This window comes from Pygocentrus nattereri, chromosome 30 (assembly GCF_015220715.1).
Source record: "Pygocentrus nattereri isolate fPygNat1 chromosome 30, fPygNat1.pri, whole genome shotgun sequence".
Classification (NCBI taxonomy): Eukaryota; Metazoa; Chordata; class Actinopteri; order Characiformes; family Serrasalmidae; genus Pygocentrus; species Pygocentrus nattereri.
In genome coordinates, this window is record NC_051240.1 from 11,978,661 (window position 1) to 11,997,989 (window position 19,329).

The following is a 19,329-nucleotide window of genomic DNA, read 5'->3' on the forward strand; positions in this document are numbered from 1 at the left end:
TGTAAATCTTTTTTTCATTTATTAGAGCAGGAGATTCTTCTCTCTGTCTGCTCTTTCCTCCATAAAACAAAAAGTTTTGTTTCAGAGCACATTGGTTTTTTTTTTACATTTGTATCATGACCTATTTGACTCGCCGTTCACTTCTCTGTTGATGCCGCCGTGTTCTCGATTCCTCGATGGCACATAGTGAACCTCTAGATATGTTGGCTGGCGTAGGATCCACCCAATGCATTCTTCGTTGCCATGGAAAAGAAGGACACATTTCTCAGGCGCATATTAAGGAGTCTTCGAAGTGGGATAGTCTTGTTGTGCTGCTGTGGTGCAATCGGCTTTAAAATGCAGCTCCTGAATTGGGACACAGCTACTTAATGAGAGTAACTGGTAGTTGCAACATGACACTATTTACTCAAGGATTGCTGGACAAAATCATTTTACAAATCATAACAGTGCAAGACATCTGCAATTACATGTTTAGCACATGGTTATGTCAAATATTGTGTAGCAGGGTTGCAAGTGAAGTGTCACCAGTTGTTTCTTATTAGCTCATTAGCAGAAATGCAGAGAATTTCTTTTTTCAAAATACAGATTCTGAACTTTTGATACTACATTCATATATTTATCTAATTAACTAAAAATGGAAATGGAGGCTCAAGCTTGTCCATAGAGTGTTAATAAAATATAAATGTAATTCATTGTGTAACTGTTTTGCATTGTGTGAATGATGACATCAATTTAAAATTACATTTAATTAAACATGTAATGAAAACTGTAAAATAAAGAAACAGAGCTACAGAATGAGATATTGCCACTGGCACAGCTCACACATTTACACACTACAGACATACACTCAGATGTTTGTAACACATCTAGAGTTACAGGATTCAAAGAGGATAATGGAAAAATTTATATTGCGATAAGGAAATGAAAGGACAATGGACACACCCGTCAGAGAGATAATTTGAGTATGACGGCTATGTTGTTGATGCAAATTATTAAAGATGAGCTGCATTCTGCAAAATAGTTAACCCTTAGACTCAAAACTGTCACTGGGGCAGTGCCCCTCTTGTCAATGGGGTGGTTCCCTCAAGGGTACATCTCACTACCTTTAGTCAGGGAACGTGATTTCACCTTAATCCATTGAAATGATATTGTCTGAGCTGTATTGACGCCACACACCCCGTCTCATCTCCAGTCTTTTTATTTTATTGTTCTGTTTTAAAACATTAGCTTACAAATGTGTGTATTTCCACTGGGAAATGCTTATTTAAGGTACACAATTGGACCTTAAAACCACTGTAGTACCTGCACAGAACCTTTAATTCTAATGATGTAGTGATTACTGTCGTTTTGCTACATGTTCTATTTAAATTGCATAATTGTTTGAATTTAATTCCATAATTATATAATCATTAACATTTACAATTTTTGACAGGTTCAAGGTTCTGATTTTTCCATGGCAAAAACTTAGAAGGGATGTTTTTATTAACCATACAGCACTGTATGCACAGCAGTAACTTTCATCAGATTGAATTATCCTGAAATATATGATACTGTATTTTGTTGGGTAAGGTTGGTTAAGGTTAGGATTTGCATAATGGAAGTAACATAATGCCAATACATCTACTTACTGTAAGCAATATGTCAACAAAACATCTACAAGATATTTACTTCAATGTATTCAGGCACTTCAGTACGGATACTTCACTGATGTGTTGTTGATGTGTTACTGATAATCTAAAGAGTTTATTAATCATCTACAAAGTCCACTTCAAATAAAGTGTTACCGACATTATCGATTGGAAGTTTAAAATCCACAATTAGAACATTTTCAGAGAAGTCATTAAAGAAGACAGAAGGCCTTTTTTATATATTTATATATATATATATATATATATATATATATATATATTTATATATATATATATATATATATTTATATACGTTTGATGTGAAATGCTCCATTCTAAATTCAGAATTGTTAATAGTGGTGGTGATAGGAACCAGGTGTCTGTAAAGTTTAATCCCTCTAAAAGCTGCATCTCTGAAAATTGTTTGCACAAATTGGTCACACTGCCAAATGCCTAAAATGTTCTTTTACAATACATTTGAGAGAAGATTTTGACCCTAAAGCTTTTTCCCCTCACATATTAATGACAGAGAGTACATACAGGGCAAAATAGTTCCCAAAGAAAGCTATTTTCTTTAATCATTATCAATATTTACATGTAAAACCTCAGAAGATGTGTAGATTCACTGTTTTTGGGATAGTAAATAAAATGACTGTATTTGTTGTTGACCTTGCAACCTCTGGTACTTGCGCCCACTGCTATAACGAAATCTGAGTCTGTAAACTTCTCTACAGTCCCATTTCACATTACAACACCCGTTCTAGGCACATCCGTATATCTTACTTTGAACTGGAATATCAACATACACCGTGTCCATTAAACTAATTTTAGCCTCAAATTAGGCTTCATCTGTACCATTAGAGCTGGAGGGTAGCAGGTCATCATGAGTGCAGTGCAGTCTGGTTAAAGAATAATTAGGGTGGGATCATTAATTAACAGATGTGGGGAGTCATGGGAGATGGTAATAACAGTAATGGTGGTGTGTGTCTCCTGCGGTGCCTTTGATCCTAATAAAGAGGCTCTTGTGTTGGTTGAGGCTAGATTTGTGTAGCTGCTATATTAACACTAACCCATGTGACCAATAGGGGTAAAAGCAAAGTCCTCCTGTGTCTGTGCAGATGAGTGAATCCGGAAATTCACAGGACTTCTTGCTGCAGCATTGCAAAAGTTGGCATTATACATTCAATTGTACATATTTTCTGAATATATCACAGTATCAGATGAAATATACATAAGCATTAATAAAGTTAATAAATTATCATTAATAAAGTTAGTGAACCTGTGCTTTCTCCCTGCTGGGAAAGAAATATCTTACAAACCTGACAGCTTGTTTTTATTGGATTGGATTGATGTTCTATTTTCTTATCTGTTTTTGTTTACTGTTGTTCTTTGTTACTGTTACTTTTATGTATACTAGACATTTAATTTGTATGGATTTTAAGGCCAAAATTCTGAAGCTCCCAAACAATGACATACATTACAATTGTCAGGTACTTGAAACCATAAGTAAATGGCACAAAACAGAACAGAATAGAATAGAATAGAATAGAATAGAATAGAAAACAATGAAGCCAACCTCTTGGCCACAATTGGACTATGTTATGGGTATTATTGTTTACTATTTTACTATTTTATGAGTAATATGTCATGGATATAATGCTAATTACAGATTTCAATGAAATCTACAACACCATTTTCCAAAATATGCAAAACGTAAATAAAAACAAAATACAATGATGTGCAAATCATGTGTACCTTATATTTAATTGAAAATAGTACAAAAACAACATATGAAATGTTGAAAGTAAGAAATATAATTTTTTTTAAATCTATGCCCATTTTCAATTTCATGCCAGCAACTTGTTTTAAAGAAGTTGGGACAGGGGCTTGTTTATTATTATGTTGCATACATTTTTTTTTCAACATTCTGAAGCTTGGGCCCAGAGAAGACGGCAGCATTTCTATATCCTGTGTATATATAGTTCTTTCTTTGCATGGTGGAGTTTTAACTTGCATTTGTGGATGAAGTGATAAACTGTGTTCACAGTGGTTTTCCGAAGTGTTTCTGAGCCCATGCAGTGATTTCCACTACAGAATCTTGTCTGTTTTTAATGCAGTGCCACCTGATGGGCATGAAGGTCACAGCAAGCCAATATTGATTTTTGGCTTCGTCCCTTACATATTGAGATTTCTTCAGGTTTTCTGGATCTTGTTTTGGTATTATGTAGCATGGGTGATGAAATACCCAAGCTCTTTGCTATTTGATCTTAAAAAATGTTATTCTTGAATTTGTCTATGTAGTCTTTCACAGAATGGTGAACCCTCCTCATGAGAGGTTCCACCAGGCGTTTTTTTAGCATTACGCATCTTTACCAGTCTTTGTTGCCCCATCTTAACTTTTTTGAAATGTGCTGCTGGCATTAAATTCAAAATGGGGATATATTTTTTAAAAAACAATAACATTTCTCAATTTCAACATTTGATATGTTTTTGTTCTGTTTGCAGTTAAATGTAGGATGTAAATGATTTGCACATCATTGCATTCTGTTTTGATTCACATTTTGTGTGGCACTGACTTTATTGGAAAGGGGGTTGGAATTTTTTAGGATGATGCTATTCCATAACTTTTAGCTAATTAGTAGGAAGATGGGAAGAGTCCAGAATAATAGACAGAGCTGTAGGTGCTTCTCATAAAGAAAGCTGTAAAACTTTAAGAATGAAGTTAATTTCAGAATAATGAAATTAACATCCCCAGTGCCTCATATTTGAAAAGTGGGGATTAAATATCATGCAGACATGTTTTTTTGCTGTTCCCAAAAATGTGAAATTGTGAATAAAACACCTTAAAATTACTTCTGCTAACTAGCTTATAGTGTTTTTGTCTACATCGAATAAGCTAAAATAGAATAAAATAACAGTAATTATTTATGTGACTGAAGATTACAATTACAAGATTTTTAATGCTAGTTTTTAATGACAATTTTACAAAATATGTACATCAATCAGATGTGTTCAAACTTTTGGCTGGTACTGTATGTCTGAGCCTGTGTGCTGACCCCTATTATCTTATACTAGATACTAGACTTGTACTAAACATATAGCGGTCACAGGTCTCAATGCAAGTGTGCTTTGGGTGACTGTGAGTGTGTTGGCATGGAGCAAGCTGTGTTTAAGGAGATGTGTGTGTGTGTGTGTGTGTGTGTGTGTGTGTGTGTGTGTGTGTGTGTGTGTGTGTGCGCGTATGTGTGTATGTGTGTGTGTCTGTGTTTAGAAGTCCAGGCCATGCTCCTATATTAAATTTGCTCCAGTGCCATGTATAGCGGACTGGTCCATATTTTCCTCTTCTGGTTTCCGCTCATCTCCCAGATCCTCTCTTCCTCTGTTTGTGAGATGCAGGGTTGAAACATCCCTTCAGGGGGCCTCGTCTGTTTACACCTGCTATCTATTTAGGCCTCCAGTCCGATTCAAACCCCATGCTAAGAATAATCCAAGGAAATGGGTGGAGGCAGAGAGCCAGTGAATTTAGGAGGGAAAATCAGACTCAAGACGGCCATTGACCTCAGGGTTACATTAGCTGAATGACAATGTAAAGATGTTCAGATTTTCCAGGGATTGTTCATTCATGGCGCACTCTGCATTCTGGTATGCCAGGCAAACTCAGATTGACACAAAAGAGCCCAGCAAAGCAAAATAACTGATCTGTGGTTTAATTCCTGCTTTGTTTACTAGGAATAAATGGCATTTGGTGAAGTTACTTCACTATGAGCCTGATAACCATGACTGCCATGTTATTTCAGCAGGGGATAATGTATTTGTGAATAGGCTGTGTCAGATACTGGATGTCATTCCTCAACGGAGCTGTGTGGGCAGGAGTGGGACAAATCATTTTTATTGTGGGAAGGAGTAGGACAAATGATTCACATTTTCTGCAGGGGTGCAGGACTGAAAAAACATTCCCGTGCAGTCCTCTTTTTCCACCTTCTGAAGAACATACTGTGAATCTTCCCATATTAGAGCATGTTTGCTTCAAACCATGTTAAATTACCTCAAATGGACTTGTTTACTGCTGTGAACCATACACTATATTTCCAATAGTACTCACTCACCCATCCAAATCATTGAATTCAGGTGTGCCAATACCTTTCATGGCCACAGGTGTATAAGACCAAGCACCTTGTCATGCAGACTGCTTCTACAAACATTAATGAAAGAATGGATCTAGTTGTGAAATTTCCTCACAAAATATTCCACAGTCAACTGTCAGTGGTATTATAACAAAGTGGAAGCGATTATGAATGACAGCAACTCAGCCATGAAGTGGTCGGCCACGTAAAATGACAGCGCGGGGTCAGCGGATGCTGAGGTGCATAGTGCGCAAAGGTCGCCAACTTTCTTTCTTTCTGGATGAGTCTGGGTTTGGCGGTTGCCGGGAGAATGGTAATTGTCTGACTAAAGTTTGGTGGAGGGGGGATTATGGTGTGGGGGAGTTGGGCTCGGCCCCTTAGTTCCATTGAAAGGAACTCTTAAGGAAATCTTGTGGAAGAACTTGGCTCGCCTGCACAGTTCTGAACTCAAACCGATAGAACACCTTTGGGATGACTTAGAGCAGAGACTGCAAACCAGGCCTTCTCGTCCAACATCAGTGTCTGACCTCACAAATGTGCTTCTGGAAGAATGGTCAAAAATTTCCATAAACACACTCCTAGACCTTGTGGAAAGCCTTCCCAGAAGTGTTGAAGCTGTTATAGCTGCAAAGGGTGGGCCGACCTCATATTAAACCCTATGGATTAAGAATGAGATGTCACTCAATATCATATACGTGTGAAGGCAGACGACCGAATGCTTTTGGAAATATAGTGTACATTGATTTTTAAATATTAAGACTTCAAGGTGGTTGCTCCTTCAGTTTTTAACTATTCAAGGTACTAGCTCCATTAGCCTTGTACTTGCAGTGCAAAACTAAAGAAGTAAACACTAAACTTGTCCAGGCTGATTGATTATATTTGGGATAAGGAGGAAATTGTGTTCCCTAAATACATACGCATTACCCCCCACCTCTTTTCAGTGGCTCATGTTCTTATGTAATTGTAGGTACCTTTATGTAACAATAGGAGGACTGAATTAAATCTCTTCTGTAAAACCCCCTAGTGACAATACAGTAAGGCCCAGTCCTTTAGTGCTTTTGATTGCAGTTTATGTATTATGGGAAGTGACTAGCTACCCTTATATTTGAGAAACTCCTTTGTGCATCAGACACTATCAGTTTCTCCAAAGCATTGTTTAGTGAGGCAAAGGCTGTGAAACCTAATCTTGCTATAAGACAGCTACATGACATGGAGCATTATGTTTGAAATGAACGTTTGGTAAAATCCCACCTGCTCTGTCTGGAATTAGAGGTAACTGGAAGTGTGACCTGACCTGTCGGGTCAGTTCTTGACAATGTTGTGTTGCTTTTGATTATTATTAATCATGACTAGGTTGATGGTGACTGTATGGACAGTGTTTCTCCTAAATTTTTTATGTTCTACTTGGATCTTCAAAATGGCCTAAGCCTAACCCTACGTTGTGTCGATCCACTGTGTTGTTGGTTGTCCTGTTCAACTATCCAAAGCATGATCATCTTTTCCAATAAATGTGTTCATCATAATAGATTTAAAATAAGATTTGGTTATCTGGGCTTTGAGTGTGAAGTCAGGCTTAATTTGTTTTCTGTAACATCCAAGCTACGCTAGCACCAAAGTTCAAAGGCATGAGTATTTTTCCTGTCTCATTTTTTTATTGAGACATCATTGTATCTAAAGATCTTTCGAGCTCCTTTATCCTTGTTCTGCTCAAGGCGAGTCTTTGTCATATTTCTAATCTGCTGCATCCTCTGTTGTTAATAATTCACGTAATTCAAGTTCATGTACACTTGCTTACATACACACTTCTACATCTTCACCATCAATGGTAAAGTTAGTGGTCTTTCCCCTTGTCATAGTCTTTGTTTTCTTTATATTGAGATAAAGTCCTATCTCTGTTCTTTAATTTTCCTTATGAGGTCATTCAGGACTTCCTGATTTTCTTCCTGATTTTCTGCTGCATGTATCTTAGATTTAATTGAACCATAGATTGAAGATTTACAAGTCAAATAGACTTATAAACATCTAATCAAACTCACCTTGACCCACAACCACTTCTGAATCTGAATCCAAACCCCTGCATCACCATGTAAAGATCAAATAAAACTCCTTTGCATTCCTAGTGATGCATGTTAGATTACCTCACAGTGTGTGTGTGTGTGTGTGTGTGTGTGTGTGTGTGTGATCAGCTGTCCAAAATCATACATGAAATCTGAACCCAATCCAAGTCTGACAAATATTTACTTAAGATGTCCAATCCTAAATTAAATATAGGTTCACATTGAGAAGGAGAATATGCCCACATTGAGCATGAAAGCCTGGGATAGGGATGTATCGGAAGTGGGACAGGAGTTAGACTGGGATGCAATTTAGGACAATGCTACCGGTGCTTTGAAAAACCCAGATCATCAATATATACACTCGAAATTTTGTCATAGAGTATATTTAATACAGAGAATTAGACATCAAATGGGACTGGACATTCCATGTTGATTGGTGGGTGGGAAATGGGCTGGAAGATGACATGAAAGGGGGGAAGTAAGGATGAAGTGGGAGGAGTGGCTCGATTAAACATTCAAAATATAATCAGTAACCTGTTGTACTGAACGTAATTTGTTAGTGTTGCACTAAAAAAGTGATAAAAAGGAAAATATATCCAAACCTGACATGAGCAGTGGGATCTTGTTGGGTTTGGAGAAACAATCCAAGCTATGCTTGGCATGTAGTAGGTCAGTGGTTCCCAACCCTGTTCCTGGATCTACCCCCTGTGTTGTTTTCTCTGCTCCCAGCACACCTGATCCAACTCATCAGTGGAAGATGAAGGACTTCCTGAGTTCCTGGGTCTGTTTGAGCAGGAAAACACACAATCATGTAGAGCAAAGGTTCTCCAGGAACAGGGTTGGGAACCTGTTCTGAGGTTCTGTTGCTCCTATACTGTGACCTTGAAATATTACCTACACAGAGCTGTACTTGACTGTAGCCAGTGTGTGTGTGTGTGTTATCTTATCAAATACCCTCCATTTGTGGTTGGAGTTAGATCTATTTGATTGTTTGTCTTATTTTTTTTTCATGGTAAAGAGTATGTAAACTCTGTGTGTGCATGTGCGTTAGGAGCGTATGGTGTGACGTTTGCATTTTACAGACATTGAGGCACATGATGTCATTTTAGTTAAATATAATTGGTTTTGCATAAACTGCACTGAGAGCCACCAAGAACTGATCTCTGATCAGCTTTGCTGTTTATATCCAAATAAGCACAGCAGTCATCATCCACTGACTGGGTAACTGGATTAGAGTGTTCCAATGATGTTGAATTGTTATTTACTTATTATTATTTACTTATTGTTATTCTTTATTTACTCTGGGGACCAGGTGTCATAAAAAGCCTGTGCAATTTTTCCAGCACTAGGCAGTAATGAATAAATTCAAAGCCTGCGCTGTTCTAAGCAAGTGAATTGGTTACTGCATGTTTAGCACAGCACTGCTACAAGCATTCTGAGGTGCTGTACCAAGAGTGTGTGTGTTTGGGACTCCTCTAATGTGAGTTTACTATAGCTCCACAATTTAGCTTATTTTTATCATCATTGTTAAGGGCTGTGATGACAGAACACATCAAGTACAAATACATACACAACAAATGTAGAATTACAAAATTACAGTAGTGGGAAAGGAGTGTTTGCAGTCCGCACTTCCCTGGGGCAGGGAGGGCTTCCTTCCATGTGGGATGCAAATGACTTTACCATTCTATTCTGCTATACAGCCAATTACAGAGCACACACACATGCACAGCTCAAAAACGGTTCTATCCTGAACTGCTTACCTGCAAAATATGCTTTGAACACGATGGCTATTCCCATTCTCAGCATTGTAAAATGCTGAGAATGTAAGATGTGCGAAGCAGCAGGGCCTACTGTCACAATAAACTTGTATTACCACAGGGGGCACTTAAGGAATTAAATAGATGTAGTGTCATATTTGAAGGCCTGTGTAGAAAACACAGGCTTCATTCTACAGAAAAGCCCAATTTTTATCCCTCTATAGGCATCATAGGTGTGACTGATTGTCATTGGTGTTACACATAAGGTAACAACAGTGACATTTTTAATGAAAAATGCATTTAAAAAATAGCTGCTACTGAGCATCAAAGCACATGTTGTCAATCATGGAATATCCAATAATAATAAAGTAGGTCACACCAGTGACTTCAGCTAAAAGCTTCATATGAAATCATGAGCTAAACAAGAAAATTTCGGATTACTACAAAGACACAGGGGGCTTACCATGTGCTTTTCTTCAAAGATCCTCAGATTTTTTGTTATGCAGAAACCAGTGATACGACGCCTGGGGACCACAACTTTCATTGTCTATTTTATATGTTATTAGTATTGTGAATCCTTAGTGTGTACTGGATGTATGTGTGACATTGAGGCAGAATCTTTCTGCTCTTTAGTGAAGTGGGTAAGGTAACTAGCTGGAGGTAATCGCACACACACACACACACACACACACACACACACACACACATTGTGATATACACCCCGCCTTTCTAAAGTGGGCCACTGCAGTATGCAGTCCTGAACTGTCTATAGCAGGACAAACACAGAGACGCACTGTTTTTTTCCTTGTTTTGCTTGCAAACAATGTGTTCACGTAATGTGTCATTAGCAGCTCTCTGGATGATTTCATGGAGCCGGTGTAAGATTACCCACAGGTCATAAGTCACTTATTCACCTGTGACATTCCTGCATTTCACCTTCACTGACTGTTCTTTTTGCTGGATATACTTTCTCTCTCTCTCATTTTCTCTCTCTGTCTTTCTTTCTCTCATTTTCTCACTGTCTCTCTCTCTCTTTCTCTCTCACACATACACACAGACCTTTCTCTTTCTCCCTTACCTTTGTCACCTCTTTCTCTCCTTCTTTTTCTCTCCCTACTTATTTCTCTCCCTCTACCCCCTCCCACCTTTTCTTTCTCGTCCTTTCTGTCTTTTGCTCTGTCCCCTTTCTCTCCGCTTTTTTTTGCTCTCTTTCTCCCTGTATTCAGTTCTCTTTCTTTCTCTATTATTTTTATGATCCCCTCTCTTACTTTTTAAATCTTTTATTTCCCTTTATGTCTCTTTTATCTTTCTCTGACTCTCCCTTTTCTCTTCCTTGCTTTTTCTGTACAATCTCTTTCTCTCTCCCCCCACTTCACCTCTCTCTCTCTCTCTCTCTCTCTCTCTCCACCCCTGGTCCCTCCTCTCTCTGCGTGTGTGTGGAGTAGGGCAGGCTGAACTTTCAGGCTCAGCTTCAGCGTTGAACTGTTCTAAGCCAGACCTCTTCTCTCTCTCACTTTCCCTCCTTTCCTTTTCTCCCTCTCCCTCCCTCCATCCCTCTACTTCTGTGTGCTTCTCTCTGTGTGGCCATGTGTTCGGGGCAGTAGAGGGCCAGCATGCGGAGTGGGAGGTCATGTTGTTCTTTTGGAGAGTGTTTCAGTTGGATTACTAGAAAGGTCTGCTGTTGTGAGGTGACAGGTGCGTACATTGCTTTGGGTGTATGTGTGTGTTTAGGTTTTTTCCCCCACAGTGTTATATGCCTTATAGGTGTGTGTGTGTGTGTGTGTGTGTGTGTGTGTATAATTAGCTGTTTTTGTTCTATTATGTTGTGTAGCGTTGTTTTTGTGTTTGGCTAGTTTTTTCAGTGTAGTCAGTAGTGGTGAGATTTGTGTTTGCAATTTCTCTCCAGTATACTGTGTAACATTGAGCTACATGGGTATATGTGTGTGTGTGTGTGGGTATGTGGGTGTGTGTGTGTGTGTGTGTGTGGGTATGTGGGTGTGTGTGTGTGTGTGTGTGGGTATGTGTGTGTGTGTGTGTGTGTGTGTGTGTGTTGATTGAGTGTGTGTGATTGAGTTTAAGTACAGTTCTCAAGTTGATAAGGTCATTGTGCTGATGTTGGAGTGCTGGCTGTTCTGTATTAGTTAATGATCATGTTAATTATATGGCTGTGGCTCTTAGCATAGCGTTACTTTGAAGCCGTAGCTGCAGTCCTGCAGCAGCGCGGTGAGACGAACCCTGACCCTTCAGAATGACAACCAGCGGCCCAACAGGACAGATTCCATCTGACCACTAACTTATACCAGACCTACCTAGCAAATATTCACACACTGCTGACTCTTCTTAAACGCTGCTGAAGAGTCACTGAGTCATTTGAACGCTGGTAATGCTGGAGTGTCACAGTGTGATTCTGTTGTTTAGCTGTTTACGTGTAGGACAGGTGTAATATGTATATTAAGCCTTTCCTCTTTTTGAGTGCTGCTTCATTGATGCTTATTTTGAATACTTTCAAACATTGTGCGAGCATGCATTAGTATTTCAGCTTTTAGTGTTTCTCACAGACCACATATAATCACTTTTAGACAATCTCACATATGAAAGGATGGTAACTTTCATATACTTTAACATAACTAGATTTTAATCCAAGCAATTTTATATAAATAAAGTTTTCACAATGATGAAATTGACAAATTTTGGTGCAACATGATGTAAACAAATTGTGGTTTGGATGTAAACAAATAATGGTTTACATATAGCATTTGAAATGAAACTCATAAAATAAATTATGAACCAGCAAAGCTTTTGCTTTGTCATTGGAAGATTACAAATTCAGCCCCCTGTGATGCCACAGCCTTCCATGGCCAGGAGTCTAAGCTTACTCTCACTGGACGAGTTGGACAGTCTTGCTTCTTCCTCCCATCACACAGCACGATGCTAGCCAACGTAAGTGTCTGTTAATAACATAATAGCTAAACAAAGATGAACAATTATCTATAAAGAGAAACAACAGAAATGGCAAAAGTAATCTGTGACATCCATATCGCTGTTTTCAGAAAAAAAACTCCAAAATGACACCTTTACAGAAGAAAGAAAAAACCTATGTTACTTTAAATGCAGCTCAAAGGAACCAGACTTTTTTCCAAGTCATTTTGGGTTGTTTCTTTTGGTCCATTCATCATGAAATTTATACACAAAGGACAATGGGTACTTTCAAATTATGTCAAAAACAAAAATGGAGATACAAGGTTTTGTTCTGACATCAGCAATATGCTTGTGTGATTTGCGTGTACAGGAGGAGGAGTTGAAATTAGGCACTTGTGTGAAATAGCTGATGATGGTGGCTGATGGTGAAGTTTTGTTCATTTTTATAGTTCAAAGTAAATCATACTGTGTAAACTCACACCCTGTGAAGGCCTGTATGTGGTTTGAACAGGTGGAGTTAGGGAGCTGTATTGAATCTATTTGGGTGACTATTGACTTCTAGTGTTTGTTAGCCGTTTTGGCTTTGTAGCTCCAGTGCTGAACTAAAGAAGCTATGAAATATGCTCACTGAAAATGTCTTGGCCGACTGTCTGTATGTGGGTTAATTGGAAAATTGTGTAAATTAGATTTTCACTGAATTATTCCTTTAAGGATGTGATTACACTGGGTATTGGTTTGTGTGTTTGTCTGTGTGTGTGTGTGTACACGTATATGCATATGTGTGTAACTACCTCCTTGAGCTTGCACTGTTTTCTTATAACCTAATTTTGCGATCAGCAAGCCAGCGCTTCTGGGCTGCATTGGCTTTGAAGCCGAGAGCTGCGTTTGATGTGCCGGAGTAGTTTGTAGAGACTAAAAGCTGCTCTTTGAAGACGCCTCTTAGGGAAACTGACCCACAGAGATCCTCCATGCTCTGGTCAAGTTGTTCTTGGTCAGCAGCAGGGAACTCCGCTGTGTTTTCACACCCAAGTACTGCCCCGGCCACTCCCTCTATTACAGAGAAAATAGAAGAGAATAGACAGCTTCAAAGCCTGTTAGGTGTGGGCAGTATGAAATTAAAGTTATATCCTTTTTTATCCTTTTTCACTATTGCAGGAAATAATGATATCACAGTATACAAACATTATCCAGAGCTGAAATTCTGAATGCACTTGGCCAAAAACTGACACTGGAACAAAAAAAAAACGTAATTAACTAAAAAAATATATTTACATTATGACAGTATGTCGGCTCCAATATGTGCCACAAAATCTTGTGCGATCGACAACAGGGAATGATTGATTGTCCAAGGCGATATATTGCATTATTTTTAGTTTTTTTTTCATCATTTCAAAAGCTGTGGCTACAGATGTCTTTAGCGTGTTTGCAGGGACTTACTGCATCTGTTGTTTTTGCTGTATTCTGCATATAGAGCAAGATGTGATAAATCACTATATCACTAATCACTATTTTGGTTCATCAAAACTGAAAATTATTGCACACATGCTCTACAGTGAATACACTTCTGCACACTTTAATGCACAAATATTGTTGATATGCTAAATTTAACATACTGGGAAAAAAATAAAACGTGAAATACGGCCTCTGCAGAAGTTCTTAGATCTTTTTTAAAAAAAAAAAAAAACTCAGCAAACTAATAAAATTGAAAAATGACCTATTTAATGTGTTCACTATAGAGGATATGCTAACTTATTTTCACTTTAATAAATTAATAAACCGTGTAATTTGACTGGGGATTTTCAAACTTTTGTATATGACTGTAAAAGTGAAAAAAGAAGCCTCATCTCAGTCAGAAAGTAATCACCTTTAGCATCACTGTAAATAGCTGTGTAACTGTTTTAATGGTGTGTGTCTGGTGAGCTCATAAGGGCTGTTTTATCAGTGTGTTTTTTAAGTGAGTGAGACTGTATGTGATTTAGCTTATCGTTTTATCCACTAAATGGAAAAATCCATATCACAGGTTGCCATCACTTTAACTTTTACTCTGGTCTGCCTTCCACCTCACGTTGTGAACTTGTCTTGTTTTGCCCAGCGGATGGTGGAATTTTGTTGACTCAGCAAGTTGCAAGAGCTGTGCTGCGAGGGTCCGTGTTGTCCAGCCCATACAGAGACACTGTAACAACAACCTGGCATGAGACTGGAAACCCGTTGACTTGTTGCTATGGTCACAATGACCGCAGTGCTGTAGCGTCAGAAGCCTGAGGAAATAAAACTGTTTGCTGTAGACAATGCGGCCTTGGTTTTTGGCACGTGCTCAGTAGGGTTCTTGCCCGGGGCAGCAGAGACAGGAAGAGTGAAGAGTGAGTAGTTGAAAGGGGTAAAAGGAACTGCTGGGGACTACACAGGTACCAGACAGGAAATGACCTTTGACCTTTCACACACTTAATGTGTATGTTAGTAATCGTACATATATTGCCCATCAAAAGTTCCCTTCATTTGACATTTTTCAAGAAATCAATTTTCATTTCCATTGTTTTGAAGTATGAAAAAAATAAGGCATACATTAAGTAGGAAAAATAGATGCAAAGTATATATTAAGATAAAGCAACTATTTACTCATGATTTGGGTGTATATGGCAACATACTTCATATTCATCAAAGTGTCTGCCTTGGTATGAAGAGTACATTTTGCATAAATAGTGATTTAAGAGTTTTCTTTTCCAAACAATCGATAAAAGCATTTATAGAAAGTCTTTCGGCCCAGAGGGAGTTTAAACGCTTAAAAGATTGTTCTGTGCTGATTGATCACAACAAGGGAATAAAATGTTGGTTGGTTACAGGATTATTCCCAAGGTCTTCAATCAGATCTTCCTTCGGTTTTGGATTTTTTGATAAGAAAAATAGTAATATCTAACTAGCTTTCTGTTTAATTTATAGGTTATTGCAACAAACAAAACAGCTAATTTATTGATTAAAATCACAGTAGTGTGTTCATTTCCAGTCAGAATTATGACTACCTACAAATTACTGATTTTTTAAGCATCAGAAACAATCATTAACAGAAAAGTCTCAACAGATAGATATAATATTTTTATCAGTATTTAGTTTTTCCACTCTATCTTTGTTACAGTTTGTATTTTTACGGGGGACTTGCTTTCAGTTTTTCAAAGAAATGTGCTGGGATATTTTTCTTTCAGACCCATAGCGCTGATTCATCTTCTCACAGTGGAAGCATGAACAGAAACACCTATGGATGTTTTCAGATCTGAAGCGGCTTGATTTTCTCCTCTCTCTCAAATAAGAAAGCTTTAAGTACTGTTATCAGACGGAGACAGTTTCAGTGGTCTTTCAGGGCTTGCATGGTTGTTAGTTCTCTAAACCTTTAATAATTTTTTTACTTTAGTGGGCTATCTTATATCTAGTCTCTTTAGAAATATCTCTTGAAAAATAAATAACTTGTACTAAATAGCTGTTTTGACAAGATAAATAAATGAATAAAATAAACGGCACGTGGTCTATGACCTTTGTGCAGTACTGTAGGTGTCCCCAAACATTTGACAGGGAGGGTTGATGTACTTACAGTGCACCTTCTAGTTGTGCCATACACTTGTAAGTCTATCTTGTTCTCACAGCCATATCTCATTGTGTATATGTCCAGTAGTTCACCAGATCTTCGGTCACTGGCTCATCTCTTGGATATTTTGCTGTACGGTCAGAGTTCCTCTGTTAAATCTCACTTGTAAACTTGCCCTACTTGTGTCATAACTTCACTGTCCATCCAAAGGAGGATGGTTTACCAATCTGAGTTTTGGCTTCTCTCAGTGTTTTGTCCTCATGCTCCCTCAGCAAACATTAAGGATCTCCACCCACGTTTCTATAAAGCTGCTTTGAGACACTGTCTGCTGTAAAAATCAGTTTACAAAAAAAAATAACTCAACTGAATATCTACTAAGTGTCTACACAAAAACCTGGACAAAACCAGAACGACAGTTTGGATCATTTTCTTGAATTTCATCAGTGCTTTCACACTAATCTGTTTTTCCTACTGTGATAACAAGCTCAGGACGAAACAGGTTGATGCTAATACTTTTTCCTGGATGACCAACAGGAAGCAGACTTTGAGACTTCAGAGACCGTTGGAGTCTGTGGTGAGCAGCACTAAGAACCGTCATGTCTGTAACATGCCAGAACTAGTCAGACGCATATGTGGTTAAAATAAGAAGATGAGGCTTTACTGATTGGGAGGTAAGGCACAGTCGTTATTGACACACAGACAAAAGAGAGATCCAGGAAAAAACAGAAAGCATAACAAAGACAAGTTCAAGTAAAATAGATCCAAAAAGGGGTTTTGCAAAAAGACAAAGTCAAAAATCCAGAAAGAAAATCCAGTACTTGGGTGAGGAAGAACAGCGATTGATTGATGGTGGTGGGGCTACAGTCATGTGATTGCCCAGGGAATTCTGGAAGATCCGAGTCTGTAGAGGAGTGATGTGTGACAGTCATGGGATCTCCCGGGGAGTCCTGGGAGATTGAGTCGCTTAGCCACACACCTACTCAAGCCACTTACCCACATACCTGCTCAAACTACCATCCCACACACCTACCCAAGCCACTTACCCACACACCTGCTCAAGCCACCTTCCCACACGCCTACCCAAGCCAGTTACCCACATACCTACCCAAGCCAGTTACCCACATACCTACCCAAGCCACTTAGCCACATACCTGCTCAAGCCACCTTCCCACACACCTACCCAAGCTACTTACCCACACACCTGCTCAAGCCACCTTCCCACACGCCTACCCAAGCCAGTTACCCACATACCTACCCAAGCCAGTTACCCACATACCTACCCAAGCCACTTAGCCACATACCTGCTCAAGCCACCTTCCCACACACCTACCCAAGCTACTTACCCACACACCTGCTCAAGCCACCTTCCCACACGCCTACCCAAGCCAGTTACCCACATACCTACCCAAGCCAGTTACCCACATACCTACCCAAGCCACTTAGCCACATACCTGCTCAAGCCACCTTCCCACACACCTACCCAAGCTACTTACCCACACACCTGCTCAAGCCACCTTCCCACACGCCTACCCAAGCCAGTTACCCACATACCTACCCAAGCCAGTTACCCACATACCTACCCAAGCCACTTAGCCACATACCTGCTCAAGCCACCTTCCCACACACCTACCCAAGCTACTTACCCACACACCTGCTCAAGCCACCTTCCCACACGCCTACCCAAGCCAGTTACCCACATACCTACCCAAGCCAGTTACCCACATACCTACCCAAGCCACTTAGCCACATACCTGCTCAAGCCACCTTCCCACACACCTACCCAAGCTACTTACCCACACACCTGCTCAAGCCACCTTCCCACACGCCTACCCAAGCCAGTTACCCACATACCTACCCAAGCCAGTTACCCACATACCTACCCAAGCCACTTAGCCACATACCTGCTCAAGCCACCTTCCCACACACCTACCCAAGCCACTTGCCCACACACCTGCTCAAGCCACCTTCCCACACGCCTAAACAAGCTAGTTACCCACATACCTACCCAAGCCAGTTACCCCCATACTTACCCTAGTCATTTACCCACACACCTGCCCAAGCCACTTTCCCACCCATGCTTGCTCTGTATGGGTGAATGCATGAGCTGAATGAATGAACACCTGACTGACTTGCTTGATAATTCTCAAGATCTCTGCACAACTTAACAAGATCATCTTACTTAAGGAAATAAGAAGCCAGCTAATAGAATCGTGTTGCCATAGGGGCTCATGGGAGGTGAATCCTCCCTGTAAAATGGATATATAATGTTTGTGTTGCTGTCTGTCAGTTTAAAGGTATGTGTGTGTATTATTTGTGTTATTCTGTTTTGGGGGTGTGGGTGTTTTGTGTTGGGAATCACGGCTTCTTTGCTGACACCACAATATAGACATTTTCAAGAGACGTTTCACCATAATGAGAGTTATTTCAGTTGTTTTCAATTGTTTCTTTATTCTCCAATTACAGGATGTACAAAGTATTTCTCTTGATGCAGATATCAACATAAATTCCTATAAAAAATATTACATTTTAAGCATTGAAAATCTCTTGAATGAGATGATGCTCTTTCATTTTTCTATTTGTCTTTTATAAGCCTACACTTTATTTTAAAAGTATTGGCCTATAGAAATACTTATTGGTGCAGTTCCATTTAAGGTGAACTGAGAGATGCTGCATGAATCACGTGCTGTCTCAATGGTATGTTGTTGTACATTCTGAGAAGATTAACGTAAAGCAGCATTCTAAGATCAGGTTAGTCTGGTTTGGCCATTGTGTCTTATCTTCCAGTCACTGCTGGTTAACACTTCCTGAGTCTCACTTGAGCCAGTAGATTCTTCTCAATACTTGCCTCAAGCCTTGGACATCAAGAAAAGGGGTACAGTGTCTGCTTGGGTTTGGTGCTGCTGATATTATTGCTGAATTTTAGACTGAAAGCTATTGAAGGACTCTATGGCTGTTCATATCCTGTCTTGTTTAGATATGCTAAGGCTGAATGTGTCTGGTTCTATTTTTGCTGTGCTGTTGGTGTGTTCTCCTACAGAAGACATCTCAAAGGCTTGAAATAACATTTTTTTGGTGTTGTGTTTGAACTATGGCTCAGAACACCTGTCATTTTTTAGTCTATACCTTTGTAGTATCTTAGTTTATCTTTCTAGCTATACTGCCTGTCAAGAGCTTTGGGACACCCAGCTTTTTAAATGTTTTTAGTAAATGAGTATGTTTTCTTTGGCAGTTTTCAATAATTTCATATACTTAAGTCTAGTCGGGAGGAAA

At 39.2% G+C, this 19,329-nt stretch overlaps 1 protein-coding gene across 2 annotated transcripts in view; it reads left to right on the plus strand.

The window, feature by feature from the left end:
• kalrnb (kalirin RhoGEF kinase b) overlaps positions 1-19,329 on the plus strand; it is a 127,387-nt gene that overhangs the window by 91,403 nt on the left and 16,655 nt on the right. The window contains exon 1 of one of the 2 annotated variants that reach the window (XM_017702162.2): positions 11,005-11,261. The exons of the other annotated variant lie outside the window; for it this stretch is intronic. Coding sequence (XP_017557651.1) covers positions 11,180-11,261 — 82 coding nt within the window. The 5' untranslated portion in view covers positions 11,005-11,179. Of the gene's footprint in view, positions 1-11,004; positions 11,262-19,329 lie in introns of those variants that run through there. 2 annotated transcript variants of the gene reach the window in all.